Source organism: Condylura cristata, unplaced genomic scaffold (assembly GCF_000260355.1).
Source record: "Condylura cristata isolate star-nosed mole 26May11 unplaced genomic scaffold, ConCri1.0 scaffold00032, whole genome shotgun sequence".
In the NCBI taxonomy this organism is placed as follows: Eukaryota; Metazoa; Chordata; class Mammalia; order Eulipotyphla; family Talpidae; genus Condylura; species Condylura cristata.
In genome coordinates this window covers 10,256,584-10,273,589 of record NW_004567133.1, presented here as the reverse complement: position 1 = coordinate 10,273,589, position 17,006 = coordinate 10,256,584, and the positions used below count along the sequence as shown (strand labels likewise).

Here is a 17,006-nt window from a genome sequence, read left to right as displayed (position 1 = left end):
CCTTCAGCCAGTGGTGGGAATGCGAGCCTGCTGTAACCGTTTTTTTTTTATTGCAATTTCCCGCCCATGTGGCTCCCAATGATTGGTGCTCAGGACAGAAGTTAGGCTCCTAGCCATACACAGGACTTGCCGTGTATAGGTAAGATAAGATAAATGATTTGCCACAAAGGATGGCAAAAGAGGGGACCTTTGCTCACCCCAATGTAAACCCTTCAACAATCTCACACAAATGCTTCTGCAGAAACAATTGGAATGTGTACTGAGTGCAGACTACGCCCGACACTGTTGGGGGCATTGCAGTCCTGCTTCTCACATTTAATGCTCACCACAAACGAGAGTCTGGTGCCATATTTATTACCAGAAACCAAACACTAACCAAAAGGAAGCCAAATACCCGAAAAGAAGAAGAGCGAAATTAAACAGGCACTTTTTTATACAGTGGCTTTCCAACTGTACCTGGTGTTCCTGTCGAATCACCTTACAACACTTCTGCTTCTGTTTGAATACCACTCAGCTTGAAGCCAGTGAGAATGAGCCATAACGGAGAGGGCACAGGTGGTTCCCACTAGGGAGTCCTACAGAATCTACTCAACATCAGACACTCGATGGTGAAAAGTCTGGGGACCCCAATTTGGAGAGGGTGAGTCATGGAATAACAAAGAACAGGCAAGTCCCCTAAACAAAATAAGCATAGGGATAGGCTCTCCAATCCCCCTCAATATGTCTAGACACTGCTGGCTTCTCTGGAGAGTGGAAGATTGAGATAGGAAGCTACACATCTTGGACTGTTAGACTCCATCTTGGATCTGGCTTGGGGGACATCATGGAGTTCATAAAAGAAATCAAGCTTTTGCATAACAGATGACCTCTTGTGTTTCCCTGCTATTCTTTAAGGACTGAAGGCTTCTGGAGTGCATTCTATGGGGGTCCCAGCATGGATAACACTTCCAGTAAAACCTCAACATGAACAACAACAACAAAAGGTTTGCTATTTATTCCTACTTCTAGTGCACTTGGAGAAAAACCCTAAAGGTGGAACTTCACCACCACCACATATGCAGGATTCCAAAATTCATGTGGACACATCACAGCCCATGGATCCATTCATTTTGCTTGGTGCTCATCTTCGTCTCCCCAGTGGCCATCTTCAACCTTTTAAACAGTCTCTGAAGCCATGGAGCCCCCTCACTCTCTACTGCATTCCCGGCTGTCATCTTGCATTCCACTTCAAGAAAATCTAGGCAACCACACTTTGCCTCACTCAGCTTTGTCTTATTTTTCTAGTTGACTCATAAAGTATTCTCCTCCATCCTCCACTTCCTCCCCCAACCTGATAAAGCGATCTTCCCCCTTTTCAAAGTCAGTTCCTCTGTCCCTCTTCTGACTTCTTCATTCCAGAGGGAACTATGTGAAGGTCATCTCTTTGGCTAGTCCATTGGGTATTTTTGTTCCTGGCACTGGGTCACTAGATCTATTTGCTGTTTCCTCTGAGCTTTCTGCATATCCTTGACTCTCCTGTGCCACCATTTTTTAGATTCTCTTCTACCTATTTGGATACTTGTGTTCTATCATTATCCTGGCCATTACCTTCTTCCTCCAGCTTCCCTTCCTTCTGTCCTTGAGAATGCTGGCAAGTCTAATTTTTCTAGTTACTCGATATTCTGGTGGGGGGTGAGGTGGGGGATGAAGGTCAAGGTATCAGATGGTTTTCAGTTCCACCCATAGGCTGGTGACTTCTGAATATGTATCTCATCCCTTACTACTCCCTCAGACTTCTGATCCACCAGTCCAGTTGCTTGCTGGACCTCTCTGCATTGACTGAGATGCTTAGGCACCTCAGTTCTCCCAAATCTGAGCTCGTCGATTCCATCCTCATGGCATCATCTTACCTCTGTCATTGGGACCACTGTGCATCTGGTCACGGAGGCTAGAAACCTGGCTCCTTCCTTTCTATTACGTTCTTTCCTTTCTAGGGCCCTTTCTTTCTCCCTCAGTGCACTCCAAGTCTTCAAATATTTCTTGAACTTCTTTCCTTCTTTGTTGTCATTTCCCTAACCCTAGCTTGGGTCACCACCATCTCTAATGGGGCTGATTTTAATAGCTGCCTAATGGGCCTCCTTGCTTTCATTCTTGTTCTCTCCCCTGCAGCCAGATGCCACAGTATCATCTCTCATCATCCTCTACCACTAGAATACAATGCTTCTTGAGATATGATCCCTCTCACACCTCCTACCTCATCTACAGCCTCAATAAGTTGAAGTTCTCCGCTCTAGTCAATCTGAGGTTCTCTGAACTCTTCCCCAAGTCCAAACCTCTGCATAAGCTATTTCGTCTGCTGGCTCACTCTATACTCAGCTTCCTCCCATTTGTCATTTAGGTTCACCTTTTCAGGAAGATGTTCTTAAGCCCCTTGGGCTCACTGCTGCTTCTTGTCTCTGTTTCTTTGCCTCTCTGGGCTGACTCCAGGCCCACCCAGTTACCTACGATCTCACCTGTCCCTTTGAAGGCTCTTAGGGCTTTGGACACAGGGATCCTGCTCTGCTCTTGTAGACTGCATCTAGTAAGGAACGACTGCACAAAACACATGCTCCAGATCTTTCTGCGAGTAATGCTTCCAATGTAGGACTGTCCAAGTCTTAGCCAATATCCTGCCTCAAGCCTTTGCACTTGCTGTTACTGCCATCTCTATTATTCCTCTTCAGGTATCTCCCTGATTCACTCCCTTCTGTCAACCGCTGCATTTCAGGAAGACATCCCCTAACCAATCTATGTACAATAACATCCCATCGTTCTCTTGATCTCCCCTTTATTCTTATTCCCCAAAAGTGCCATCAGCACCTGATGCCTCATATTGTCATAACTTGAATGTGGCCCCTATGTAATTGTTTTGGCAAAGAGCTTTATTAATTAGCATGGCATGACATTTTGTATTTAGGATAGAATTTGCTGAGCACTCATGAGGAGGAGCTAGGACTCAAGGTCATATTGAAAAGAAAGTACCATAAAGTTCATATAAACAAATCAGACATAGGACATGTATTCTAGTTTGTCCGTGACAGTAAAAATAGTAGTTAATTTTTCCCAGTGCTGTATAGATGAAATGTAAAATATCTTCAGTTAGGGAGATTTTAAGTTGTGTTATTTTGTGTTAGACTCTTTTATATTGCTCTGTTACTTGTCAGAGGACTACTAACCAGGAATCACAGTTCCTGCATTTCAGAAAACCTGATTTTCCATCTTCAGTAAATAATTGTCAATCAATCCCAAGTCGGTTACTTATACACCAGGACAGTTTCCTACCCTCCCCTAAACCAGACTTCCTTACCAGCAAGGGTGCTGTTCTAATCACTTGCTGTTTCCTTGGTGCCCTTGAAAGTGGCTGGCCTTGAACATGTGCTCAAAATATCTGCTATTTATTAAGCTGAATAACTAATTGATGGAAAACAAGAAAGGAAAGAAAAAGAAAGAGAAGGAAAGAAAAGGAAAAGGAAGCAAGTGACGAACTTGGAAAGGGAACTAATGTGCCTCCCTACCCAGGTCTTGCTTTTGGCCCTTGTTATTCTTTGTCTTTATGTTCTGTTCAGAGTCAAGGTAGAGATGAATCCACACAGGTTCCAGCCAGGCTAAACTGACCAGGCACTGACCACCAACAGGGTGGGGCTCAGCCTTGGGGCCTCTTCTAAAGCAAAGCTCTTGTGTAGACAGCAGGCTGGTATTTCAGTGCATGTCTGTGTGTGATAAGAGGTCCCTTAACTCAAGACATGCTGTTCCCACAGCCCCCACTTGCTGATACACACGTGTGGATTTTCCTGGGGCCAGAGGACTTTAACAGTGCAACAGGGACTTGGGCTTTCTCGGAAAACCATGGACCGAATCCAGGGAAGCAGCTGGCATCAGGGAAGACATTTCCCTTTGCCACTGGCTTCCTCTAGCCCATTTGGCAAGGTCACCCAAAGACCCTTGAGAGATCTTGGTCTTCTAAATCTGCAGCTTCTTAATTTCTCACAGTGACACCAAGGAGCCTCCTGAAAGATCCCCTTTGCAAAGTATCCCCTCCCAATGGGGGTGGTGGGTCTGCTCTCCCATCTCCCATTGCTGCATCTATGGCTGTAAACAGGCTATGTCTTTTGGGCTGAGAGGGAAAAGTGTAGCAATGGAGGGGGTCTTCAGATACAGGTGTTTATTATACTTGACTCTAAGGATTGTGAGATTCCTCAGAGCAGGGACTGTGTCTGTATTTATTCATCAGTGTTTCCCCAGTACCTAGCACAGTGCCTGATACACACTGAGTACTCAAATAACTGTTTCTGGAAGATGGAATGAAACCCATAAGGGCATCATTACTAAACCATTAGGCAGTTATGGTGATGGCACATGGGTGATTTGGTGATGGGAAACTCTAGAGGATTGCAACTGAGATGGAAAAATACACAAAATTATGTAAAAATAAACTATTATAAAATTAAAAAAAAAACATTAGGCAGAAGGAAAAGTCCTCAGACCTCACTTGCAATGCTAGACACACTTATTCAAGTTCTTCTTTTCCTGCCAGATTTTAAGCTACAGAGTCCAAGAAATTGTTTTGAATTGTTCACTGCTGTTCTTTCAGCAGTTGACACAGTGCCTAGCACATAGTAGGTGCTCAAAAGATATTTCTTGAATGAATGGATGGAGAGAGCTCAGATACCTTTACCTAAGGTCACATAGTGAACCAGAATTGAACCCAATCTCTCTGACCAAACTGAATTCCATGAAGGCAGGGATGGAGTCCAATTTTTCCCATCATGGGATCTTCAGCACCAAGGACAGTACCTACATACACTAGATGCTAAATAAATACTTGTTAAATGAATGAACAACTTCACAGACTGAGCTTTAATAATAATAACTATTATTATTATCTGACCACACTATTTAAGGAGACAGGGACCTCATGTCACAAGTTCCATTTGAGAGAAGGCACTTAAGGACACAAGCTGTTTTTTGAAAGCAAATATTAAAGGGGAGAAAGTAGGAGTGTGAGTTCCCTTTTCTGTGACTAAAGCATTAGTCTGCATCCCCTTCCTCATCAGTAGAAAGTGGGTTGGCAGGCACACAGCACAGGATTTCCAGCTGCAAATCACTGGAACATCAGGGTCAAGGTGGCCAACGGAAGCAAAGGCAGCCAGACCTTCAGAAGCCCTGAAACGGAAGCAATCACAAGGTAGTGTCTTTGTACAAAAGGTACAAAGGTAGTGTGGTTGTCTTTGTACAAAATTATGAGCAGATGCCTCCTCTAGAGTGATCAACTGGGAAAACACCCTCTCTGGGATGATCCGTTAGAAAAGGAAAATTTATCTGCTTCAGCCTTAGAGACCCACTAGAAAAAAGGTGTCTACCCTAAGTGGAAAAATAGTTAAAGGTACCCTTCTAAGTAGGCCAATTTGTTAAAAAAAAAAAGTGGTCTTTTTCTGGCATTGGGCTTGGTATCCCCTCAAAAGGGCGCTCTTGTGTAGTGTCCAACCTATTTGCCATTCTGGGCAACCTTAAGGATACAACTTTCTTAGGAGCATGAAGGGCAATCTGAGCTCTCCAATACTGGGAAGAACTAGGTCAGGTGAAACACTAGGCTGGTATCAGAACCTCCTCTGATCTAGGTGCCAGGAGCCAAGTAGGGAAACAATTGCATGGGCTCACTTTTCATTTAGACTTTCAGGCAATTCAGCAGCCATGAAAATCAAGGGCCACAAAAATGCCACTGATCGCTGGACCTTATGGTTCGAGAAACAAAGAAGCAAAAACCAGGGTTTTCTGTTTGTTGGGTTCAGGCTGGGACAAGGTATGGTGATTGGCATACGGTAGCACTCAATATATGTCCATCACTTGTTGAAAAATATCTTGAGAAGGCATTAAATGAGCCTCTAGGCTTCAAAGAAGTGCCTGAGGTGCAAATCTGGAGCATACGTATGACCTTTGTATACAGGATGAAACATGCTTGCATATATCTTTACAGGTAAATAGGCAGGCATGCAACAGGTAGTTTTTGCATCTTTGTGTACAAATATGAATGTGTTCCTGTGACTTCATGTATGTACACACAAACATGTCTAGGGCATGCATACCTGTTTCTATGTGTATGTGTGTATATATACATATATAATACACCCATATGTGTGTTATATAACACATATGGGTGTATTATATAAATACATATATAGGTATGTGTATCAGGATATCTGAATGTATAGGTGAATGTGTATGTATGCATTGGTATATGTGCATACATACAGCCCCTGTTCCAGGTATTTCCACAAATGCAGTTACCTCTTAAGGCTTAGACCAAGCAGGCTAGGTAGTCTAGCACAACCTGTACCCACAGATAAAAACCTCAGAGGAAGATTCTGCTGCAGGTCCCAAACTTACCCCAGTTGCTGGAAGCAGCTCTGGAAACTATGACCTGGACACCTGCAGAGGGAAAGAAAAGGATCAGTGTAAGGGAAAGCATGCAACTAACCAGAAGCCTGGGAAACACCTCTCAAACTGCTCTTCTTGCAGGGGTGTCTTTGTGAAACCCAGATCTGATCATGTCCCTTTCCTACTTTGGACCCTTCAATGGATCTCACTTGCTTTCAGGAGAAAACCCCAAAATCTTAACAAGAACTACAAGGGCCCTCCTGCATTATTTCACCCCATACTGATCTCCTCCTCCTCCCAGTCTGTCTGGGCTCCTCTCAGTTCTTCTGGCAGCTGGCTTCCCTCCCATCACAAGCCCCTTACCTAAGCTGTGCTTTCTGGCAGGGATTTCCTCCTCCTCCCCCTCTTCCCCTGACCCTCCTCAAGTCTTTCTCAATCCTCCAGATGGGGTCTTATTCCCTTGTTGTAAGAGCTCAGAGCCCCCAGTACATTGTCTTTATTGCATTTATCACAACTGCAGTTATGCACATGTAAGTGGGATTATTTTAATGTCTACTGGTATAAACTGAGTCTGTCTGTTTTTGTTCCTCATAAGAGTCCCAATCACTAACGCAGGACTGGACACACAGTAGGCACAAGAATATATTTCTAGAATGGACAGATGAATGGGAACGGAAAAGGGAAGGCAGCTTTAATGCCACCTTACACTTGAGAACCTACTTGCTTCACTTCTTCAGACCCCAAGGGCCAGTTTCCACTCCCTCATCGTCTCCGGCGAACACTCCTTACTCAGAGAAAGGAGGATGGAGTCGCTCCCTTACCTTTCCGTGTGATGGGACCCAAATTCAGGACACGGGTGTGGTCTATGTTACCCCCACTGCGGAATCTGGTCCCTGAGCAAGTCTGCAGAGAGAAGGCAGCAAAGGAAAGTTCCATGAAGGAGACAGCACAGGGGCCTGCCATGGGGAATTGCTGCCCCCTCTCAGGAGTCTCCTCTGGAGTCTGGGCTTGAGGGAGGTAGGGGCAGGATTTGTTCAAAAGACCTGGGCTCCTGTGCTAACTCTATCATTTACAGATGCATAAGCTTAGACGCAGAAGCACAAGTTCTCCAAACCTCTCTCCCCAGATAGAAAAAGGGCCAGTAGAAGACCCCCTTGTTGAGTCCTGTGAGGTATTAGACTTCACACACATGCGGGGCACCCAGGGCTGTAAACGTTCCCTTCTGTGGTTAGAGCACAGGCAAGCAGATAAGCCAGAGTGCTTGCCAGCCTCTGCCAGGCGCTGCCACCACCTGATTTCCCACGGGCTTGGGTCTCTCTGGCCACGCCCATGCCCACACCCACGCCGACACCCTCTTTCTGCTCATTCTGTCCTGGTTCTAAGGGAGAAACTCAGCAGAAAGGTGTGTTTGCGTTCCTTTGATCTTGTAGCCAAATGTCTCTGGTATTGGGAGATGGGTGATGGGGGGGCAAGGAGAGGCGACTTACAGGCTTGCACTTCTCATTCATGGTGTCGCAGAGATACACTTCACAGTGCAGGTAGACCAGGTCATAGTTTCCAGCAAAACGGAACATCTGGACTGAAAACCGCCCCTGGGGGGACTCCCCATTCTCCACCACTTGGATGGTTGAGTCCTCGGTGCGTGGACATCTGGGAGGGTGAATTCGTATAACACAGTTGGTTAAGCAAACACTCTAGGCCAGACTTCTTGCGTCCACTACTTAGTATCTATGCGGCCTTAGGTCACTTACTCAATCTTCCCTCGATCTCCCTATTCGTATATAAGGAAAAAATAATTGTAACTTACACCATAAAATAGTTTTCAGTTCATTTACTCCAGTATCGGCACACAGTAGGTGCCTTGTATTTACTCATCTGTGATGCTAAAGTAAAATTGTCATCCACACAGAGCAGAAATATCCTAAAGCTTGCAGTTTCTGATTTCTAAGGAAATGGCATTTAGGAATCATTGACTACCAGGTATTGGTGACCTACAATGCACCTGGTACTAATTATACCGATGACACCTGAGCACTGAGGGTCACTGGCCACACTGGCATGCGCACCCCTTGCACACATACACAGTGCACACAGACACGCAGGGAGAGATACCTCAACCTGAACATCAAAGACTCAGTGTGGGCATCAGCACCAAGCTGGATCTGGATACTCAGTCCCTCTGGACAGGCAAACTGGGTGCCGCCCGCCATTCATGGTGCTTGTCAAAACTGGTGAAGAACAGGGGCTGAATGAGGATGGCACAGAGAATGAACTGAGGAGGGAACTTCTGGGGTTGGCATCTATGCTCTGCTCTGTGCCACCCCGTTCAGATCTGGCTCCAGAAGGACATATTCCTCTTGGAAAGGGAAAGCCCTGCTGGTAAGTGTGTCTGCTGAACAGGCACAGAGACTGGCGACTGGCCAGGCCATTGGCTGCCCCACGACTCGAGGGGCATCTGGGTGCCCTCCAGCCGCAGTCCCCGTTTCTCCTCCCTTTGTCTCCTCCTTACTCATTCTGGGATATTCTGAGTCCTCAACCCAGTGGAAACACACCGCTACTCCCGACATTTCCTGCTTCGTTGTCAACACTCTAAGCTTTCCATGCAGTTCTCTGCTTATGCCCAAAAATAAAGGGTACAAATCCTGCATCATAGTTCTTAGCCATGCCTATGTGATAGATGAGGACATGAATGTTCAGAGAGAGGAGTTGACTTAGGTCTCAGAACTAAGAAATGACAAAGCCAAGCTCTGAACCCAAATCTCATCCTGTCCTACCCAGGTCATGCCAGTGTTTTCCAGAAACCACCATTATGAATGTTTGCCCTGACGTGTGTGTATGTGTAGGTGATGTGTGTGTGTGTGTGTGGTGTGTGAGTGACATGTGCCCTGCAGTGGAAGGGTGTCCTGTCCAGGCTAGGGCCCCCCTTGACCCTGAACTGCCGGGTTAAGGCTCTAGCGATCCACATCATGAACGGGGATAAGCAGTTTGGAAATGCACACACGAATGAATATAATTTACCGTTTCCATTGCTAGGTGTTTGGGTATTTACACAGAACTTTGGTGATGTTCTAATGTGCTGTAGGCACGGTCCTATCAATTAGCCTCTGGCCATATTGCTTTGTTTTATATCATTTCACTTCAAGTCACGGTTTTCAAGAACCTGTGGGTGTTGTCACATGAGGACTTACTTTCACTCCATATACACCCAAAAGTCCCCCATCCCCCGCCAGATCCCACCCATGGGCCCCGAGGTGGGAACCTTCGCCTTGCCTGTCTTGGATGATGAAATACTTCAAGGGATCCATGGCATCGTTGCTGGGTGTCGCGTAACAGTTGGTCATTAGCAGTGCAAACCGGGACAAGTCACCCTCATCCAGCATGGTGCCCACGTAAAGGAAGGCCTCAGTGGACAGCGTCACGGAGGAGGCCTGGTAGGGCTGTGTGTAGGTGGGGTTCTGGAAGAGCACCATCCGCACGGTGAACAGGCCCGTGCCACCCATGCTGATGTTCAGGGAGCTGGAGGGGGACAGCGGCTGGTGAGAAGCGCCCGGGGAAGCCACAGATAGACCATCCTGTTTGCTCTGCCTCCCTGGGCAGGGCCTTGCAGCAGTTTGTATTTTTATTACTTGCATTTTTATTGCTCCTGCAGTAGAATAGGAGTCACCTGCCCACGATGTAAACTCTGCCCTTGACAAGGTTTACGTTGGTTTGCAAACTGCAGTGTGCACTGCAGCCACCTCAGGACATTGTTGAGATGCAGGCTTTGGGACGGCAGGCTTGGGGTCCGGTTCAAGCATCTACATTTTAAACAAGCTCCCAGGGGATGCTGTACTGTTGATCCTTGACCATATATTTTGTGACACAGGCACCCCTTTCCTTAGTCGCCTTCCCCTTCAAGATGGGGAATACATTCTCAGGGAATTGTCTAGACTCCCTTGATCTCAGCCTATGGGGGTGGAGCGGGAAGCTGGCCAGGAGCAGTGGGGATCTCCTCTGGACGCACCTCACCATTGGCTGCAAGGTGGTCTTCAGGCTGACTCTCATGTCCAGGGGGTAGGAGCAGGCAAAGTTAAACTTGTTGTTACGGTCCCGGATGATGATCTCATCAGCCAGGTAGAGCGTGTTGCTGTATGTGACGTGGGTTTCATTCCTCTGTGTCAGGGTGGGTGATGGGGACGGAGGGAGAAAGGAGCATGAGGAAGTTCAGAATTGGCATCACTGAGTTTTCTCTGACTACCCATGAGTCGCCTCCCCATTTCCATAATCAAATGCCACCACAATGATGACCCCATGTGAGTGGCCTCAACACTCCTCTTGCCTCAGTGCTTGGCCCCTTCATGACCCCCAAGGCAGGGCTACTTCCTTGCTGCCTTGTGATGAGGAGGTTCAAAGAAACTAAGCAACCCCAAGGACCTTGCTCCCTCTTGGGACCTATCAAACCCAACTTTTTCTGGGCCCTCTGCTTCCTCTCGTAAATCCTAAAATCAAACCTTCAGGGGTGTGAAATCACAAAGGTCAAACTTGGCCAAATGACAAGGGCATCTTCCTGTCTTGTGTCTTCTTTTACTTTGGGGGTGAAGGATGAGGCAGATGGGCAGAAGGTACCCTGCCCTCACTCAGTGACCCCTGCGTCCCTCTGGAGGAGGCCTGGCTGGAGGGGGCCATGCAGACCCCACCTCCTGGGATGGACCTGCTCCTAAGCCCAGTGCTGATAGCCACCCGGATGCCCCGCTGTCCTGCTGAGCTCTGCCCCTGCGCTGTACCGTGGATGGGGGGTTTAGTTGAAGTTGTCATTTATTACACACTTACTATATGCCACTCACTGTCCGACCATCTTCACACACATTTAACTCACTTGACCTCCTAACAGCCTGAAAGCAGGCGCTGTTTGTGACACCCTTTTATGGTCGCAGCAGCTCAAGATGCCGCCCACGTTCACACCCCTGATGAGGGGCAGAGCTGGGGCCTGACATGGCCACCCCGGCCAGGACGCACCGTCATCATGGTCCCACAGGGGCCGTGCCTGGCAGGGGTCACCACAGACATCCAGTCCCGGTCGCCCCTCTCGGTGAAGCCGGAGCACTGGCTGTCACGCAGGTACATGAAGACCTTCTCGAAGCCCAGGCTCTTCAGCTGGCACTTGCTCAAGGACACCTTGATGTCGTTGGGCCCACACTCCAGCCTGCGCTCCAGGAGGGCAATGTCTGAAACAGGCAAGTAGGTCGTCAGGTCCAGCACTCCCCGGCACCCAGCCCCGGGAGGACCCTGAGTCCTGCCTATCTAGTTCCTGGTGGTGCCCCTGACCGAGTGAGAGTCACAGGACTGGACAGCTGCATCACTGGAGGTCTCCACTGGCCTCACATCCTCCCTTTGTTACCCCTCATGTGGCTGTATAAAAAAAAAGAGTGACTTTTGGGGTATTCTCTGCCTCAGCATTAAACAGTGAATCTCAGTAGCACAAAACCACAAGCAAACGAAAGAAAGATGTTAATAAGTTAATTGCTGTTTCTTTTCATCCTTGCACACCCCGGAAAGCCCTCACTTGCTGCTATTGTCTTAAACACCCGACACATGCTAATTTCCCTCAGTCTGCATGCTTGGGGGTGCCTACAGGGAGGTACTGTTGGATGGTTTTTGAGACTGTTCTAAATGGAAGGACACACAGCGGTGGGGATGGAGCAGCTGTCATTGTTTGCACTTTTTGCTCTGCCCTACCTCAGGTGCTATCACCAATGGACGCAGTAGTGTATTGATGTCCCACATTTACTTAAAAGAAGGGATTCAAGTGAGTAACAGAAATGGCATTATAGATAACCCTTGGGAAAGGCAAAGTTGTCCAATCGTACTTGGATGTGACAGATTAGGAGCGAAGTCTGGGACTGGGACGTGACAATCTGCTTCAGTAACGGTGCAAATGGGGAGACCGAGGCTTCCAGAAAGGCCCGTCCTACTCGGTGCCTGCAGGGGGGCAGTGAAGAGCTGGAAACTACAGCGGGGTCTCCAGTTCTGGGTAACAGGTTCGGGCAGCCTATCCCACCGGACTCCACTGAGGCTAAGGTGATCCCTCAAGCTTTGGAATCTGAGCTCAGAGAACACCTTCCTGCTTTTACTGGTTATTAATGGAGCGGCTCTTTGCTCCAATTGGACATCTTGCAAGCTCCGAGTCATCCCCACGCCCCCCCCAACCTCACGTCAGGAAATGTCCCTCCACCCCATCGCTGGCTGGCCTCACCGGATACGTTGAAGTCCCGTTTACACTGGCAGTGCCATCTGCCGTCATTCGATTTACAGTCCTCATCTACACCGCACTCTTCACATGTCCCCTCGAGGGAGCTGGGGTCTGCCGGGTCACAAACACAGTCAGTCGACACGGACAGAGCCCCCCACCCCCAGATCCCTGTGGTGTCCACCCAAGACTTGGGATGGGGGAGGAAGGTGCCGCTCACCTGTGCAATAGGCCAGATAGCACTCGGGGGGCGCCGTCAGGTTGTAGACGTAGTAGCCACCGGCGCAGGCCTTCACCTGCACGGGCGCCTCCCACAGACAGCAGTGGCCGCTCCAGTGCGCACAGGCCCTGCGGCTCACGATGCCCTCCTCAATGGACGGGTGCGTGCCGTTGAGCCACATGGGCGCGGCCGTGTTGCAGCGCAGCACCGGCACGCAGGTCTCCGCCATGCGCACGCCGCCCTGCCCCACGAAGCGGTACCAGCCGCTCAGGCCCGAGTCGCAGGAGTAGCCCGCGCCGTACTCGGCGCTGCGCCAGTACTGGCCCAGCGCGCTGTAGGCCTGGCACGGGTCAGCGCACACCAGCTCGTGGCCCTCGGGCACGCAGGCCAGCCCCGGCCCACAGGAGCCTGGCGAGCACGCACAGTGTTGCCCATCCCCCCAGTAGCCCGCGGGGCACACGCACGAGTAGTTGCCCACGCTGTTGACACAGGTAGCCAGCGCGTGACAGCGGCCAAGCCCCGGCTCTGAGCACTCGTCCACGTCGGTGCAGCCCAGACCCGGCGTCATCCGGAAGCCGGCTGGGCAGGTGCAAGCATAGGAGCCTGGGGTGTTCACGCAGATGCTGTTGGGGGAGCAGTTGTGGGCACCCACAAGGGCGCATTCGTCCAGGTCCACGCACAGGAGACCGTCACCAGTGAAGCCCGCCTGGCAGTAGCACGAGGTGGCAGCCCCCTCCTCCACGCAGATGGCATCGCTGTGGCATTCAGAGCAGCTCCCTGGGGACGGAGGAGCCTGGCCTCAGAGTGGGGTAGCCAGGCAGTGACCACTAGAGACTGGGCGTCCGGAAGCATATGTGTGTCAAGCAGGACTCTTCCCCAGGGCTCTGCTAAACCAAAGAAAACTCCCCGCTACGTCCGTCTCTTCTGCGCCTTGCAGGGCCTCCCCCTGCAGCTTCTTTCAAAACACCCATGTGCCCACATCCCCGGGAAATAAGGTGATTCTTGCCGCTGCAAGGATTTAGGGGACGCTGTGGCCCCGACCCCCCCTTTGCGCTTCTGCCTTTTGCTCAGCTTCCTGGTCTCCTCTCCGAGGGTGACCCCCCCAACTCCGCCTCGTGGGGGCCTCACACTTGTGTCTTGCTCTGTGCGCTGCTCCGGGACCATAAAAACACTAAAATGAGCGCATGGTCCTTCACTAAGCACTTACGAAACGCCAGCCCAGGGATGGCACTTGTCATGCGTTAGCTCAGGGACACCTTCCCAGTGTGGGGTCCCGAGTGTAGCGACCCTAATATTCTAAAGATGAAGGTCTCAACCACTGACTCTATGGGTCAGTGGAGGTGGCAGGACCTCACAGGTGTATGCTGTGGACCACAGACCGCCATGGTGTTTACCGGGTCATCTAAGTCACCCAGATGGGGAGGCGCCCAGCTCCCCGCTCCAAGGCCTCTTCAGGGTAGAGGGGAGGGATTGAGGAGCCACTGGGTGTGTTCAGATCTCCAGTGCTGTCAAGTATGTTTCTGCCCTTCCAATAAAGTGCATTTTGGGTTCCCATCTAGATGGACACTGCATTTGGGGTGTTCTGGGTGAGTGTTGCATTTGTGTGGTCAGGAGACCATGGTGGCAGCACCCCTGGGAGCTTGTGAGAGATGTAGAGTCCCAGGCTCCCCTCCTGCTGAATCAGAGCCTACACTTTCAGCAAATTTCTGGGTGAGCCCTGTGTGCATTAAAATGTAAGAAATGGATTTGAATAAAGACTGCAAATCCCAAGCAAGATAGGAGAGGAATTGAGACCTCTTCAGCCAAGGTAGTGACGTTCACACGCACACACACACACACACACACACACACACCACACACCACTTACTTGCTTCCAAGGTATCATTGCCTGCAGCTACGACGGCCCACGAGGTCATCAGCATCACCATGTGTGTCAAGGTTGGAGAGAAAAGCCAATGCATCCTTTCGACTCTTCACAGCTACTTCTGGTCCAGGGAAGCCCTGTCCAAAGGGAAGGACCACTTGGCCCCTTCAGGCTCCTTCCTGTCCCTGGTGCCTGAAGGCTTGTGAACAGGGGTTGTGGAATAATTGTGACCTAACCCCTCCCCATCCAGGAGAAGCTTTTTCTCTGAACAGCCAGTGTACAGCACTGTGGCCCTTGTTCTGGGTGGGGATGGGGGGCTTCCCCCCAAAAAACCACTCCTGTGTTCCCACGAACAGCCAGCCTTGACTCCCCAAGTCTCGCACATTTGGAAGAACTCAGTCTTATTTGGAGCAATGAGATGAGGCATTTTGGCCTCGTCATCTCAGTCCATACAGCTTTGGGCTTTAGCAGGGGGTTTCCCCTTCTGGGAAACCTCCAACTTGTCCAGGTCCATGTACTTATTGAGCAAACATTTATTGAACAGCTACCATGCAGCCAACAGGAGGCCAGGCACCAAAGACAGCAAGGAACCCAACAGATAAGATTCCTTAATGCAACTCCCTGTAACCAAGGGGAAATTAACTTCACAAAGCAACAGGAGGTCTCCAGGGCAGTCACTCCCAGTGTGTGGAAGCTTGGAGCCTGCCTGTAGGGATCAAATCCCTGTTTTACCAGTCACGAATGGGTGACAATATATTTCAGGTCACTCAGACTAAGTTTCCTCATTTATGAAATAGAGATTATTACTCCCACAAATCAAATGTCTGTGCTGTGTCAGGCTCAGGTTGAGGTCTCTGTGCCAGAATGGTGCCCCCCACTGTAAGGAAAATACTTTATGCCATGAGTCTTGTGCAGTTGCTTGTATATGTGCTACCCCCCTAGACACAAAAGGTTTATAAAGCCCTTAATATACATTATACTATATAGATCACTATATAGTACATACTATAGTATATATATACTACATACTATAGTATACTATATAGGTTATACCATATAGTATAAAACATACAAAGTTTTTAAAGCATCATGTATTATATATAAAAGTTTTATAAAACAGTATTATTATGATGGTGTGTGTGACTTGTGATATAACCTATTATATTTGATGAAAAGAAAATTCTGGGATAACCCACCCCTGATTTATGATCCATGTCGTGGGTTGTGACTGCATGTTGTCGTCTCAGGGGTGAACTAAAACAAAGCCTGCAAAGTAGGAGCCAACACAGAGGAAATGTACGTTGCTGTGTCCCCGTGTCTGTGACATGTGGGGTGAGTGAAAATATGCAGATGCTACTAGGGAGGGTTGGCTCCCAAGAGGGAGCTTGACTTACCAAGGATCACGAAGCCAACAGTCAGTGCGGAATGACTCAGTGTGGGTGTCCAAACTCTTAGCTGCCTCTCCCTTTCCTTCAAGCAGGATGGAAACCAGAAGACTAGATGGGGGAGAAGAGGGAAGAGAAATGCAGTAGCTTTACCTGCAGGGAGGTAGAATTACAGGTGTGCACCCCTATATATACAGCTCCCCCTCGCTGGCCATGTCTCGTCCAATTATTGTCTGATTCTGCTGCTTGAGACTGTTTTCTTGGGGGTGGAATGTTTTCCCCTTGGGCACACTGTTTTCCTGCTCTGGTTGTGAGGTGGTTGTTGATCTTTTTCCTAATAGGTAGAACCCCAAATGATTTGACATTGGTGGTCACACTTGTGCCAGTAAATACAAGGCCCCGGGTTGCCCACATTGGAATCAAGGATTCCTTAGTTAGAAATTAACTGAGAAAGCAGTGCCAGGTGCTGGCTTTTTCTTGGTCACTTGCAAGGACAGGGTTTACCCACGTGGTGAAGTGGAGACTGGTATCTGAAGTTGCTGCAGGAGAAACCCCATGTTCATGGCCATGCACCTGTGGTCACCGGGGTTCCATGTCCTGAAGAAGGCAGCTTCTGAAGGACCCCCATCTTCTTGGGCTCAGTCAGGTCTCCTGGGGTCCAGACATGAGCAGGAGAGGAGCTGAAAATGACTGAAGTTTGATCGGGAAGGTAATTCAGGGCATCACGGGACCAGAACCATTTTAGGAAGCAGGCATCCGTGAGGGGCCGCTGCGGGGAGGTGGGCATTTGCCTCTGACTATGACGCCAGGCCCTCTGGATTGTGATGGGCCGTTTGTAGGGGACCAGTAGTTTCACTTCTTAACCTCCCAGAGATTGTGTTTCTCATCCAGCAAGTGAGATACCCATGTCTGGTGTGG

At 49.2% G+C, this 17,006-nt stretch overlaps 1 protein-coding gene across 1 annotated transcript; it reads right to left on the bottom strand.

Annotated features, from left to right (window-relative positions):
- Positions 1-5,119: 5,119 nt before the first annotated feature.
- UMOD (uromodulin) lies at positions 5,120-14,767 on the bottom strand. The gene is made up of 10 exons (XM_012731800.1): positions 14,707-14,767; positions 12,840-13,616; positions 12,626-12,733; positions 11,389-11,597; positions 10,397-10,545; positions 9,664-9,909; positions 7,881-8,043; positions 7,215-7,296; positions 6,403-6,444; positions 5,120-5,181 (listed from the first exon to the last, which is right to left on the bottom strand). Exons 1-10 carry the CDS (start codon positions 14,765-14,767, stop codon positions 5,120-5,122), a joined length of 1,899 nt encoding a protein of 632 aa, XP_012587254.1.
- Between the last annotated feature and the right edge of the window lie 2,239 nt (positions 14,768-17,006).

Coding starts and splice junctions, on each gene's coding strand:
- UMOD (XM_012731800.1), bottom strand. CDS start 14,767: ATGGTGATGCTGATGACCTCGTGGGCCGTCGTAGCTGCAGGCAATGAT. Junction 7,297..7,880: donor TGAATGAGAAGTGCAAGCCT/GTAAGTCGCCTC, acceptor TTCTCTCTGCAG/ACTTGCTCAGGGACCAGATT. Junction 6,445..7,214: donor GGGTCCCATCACACGGAAAG/GTAAGGGAGCGA, acceptor TTCCCTCTGCAG/GTGTCCAGGTCATAGTTTCC.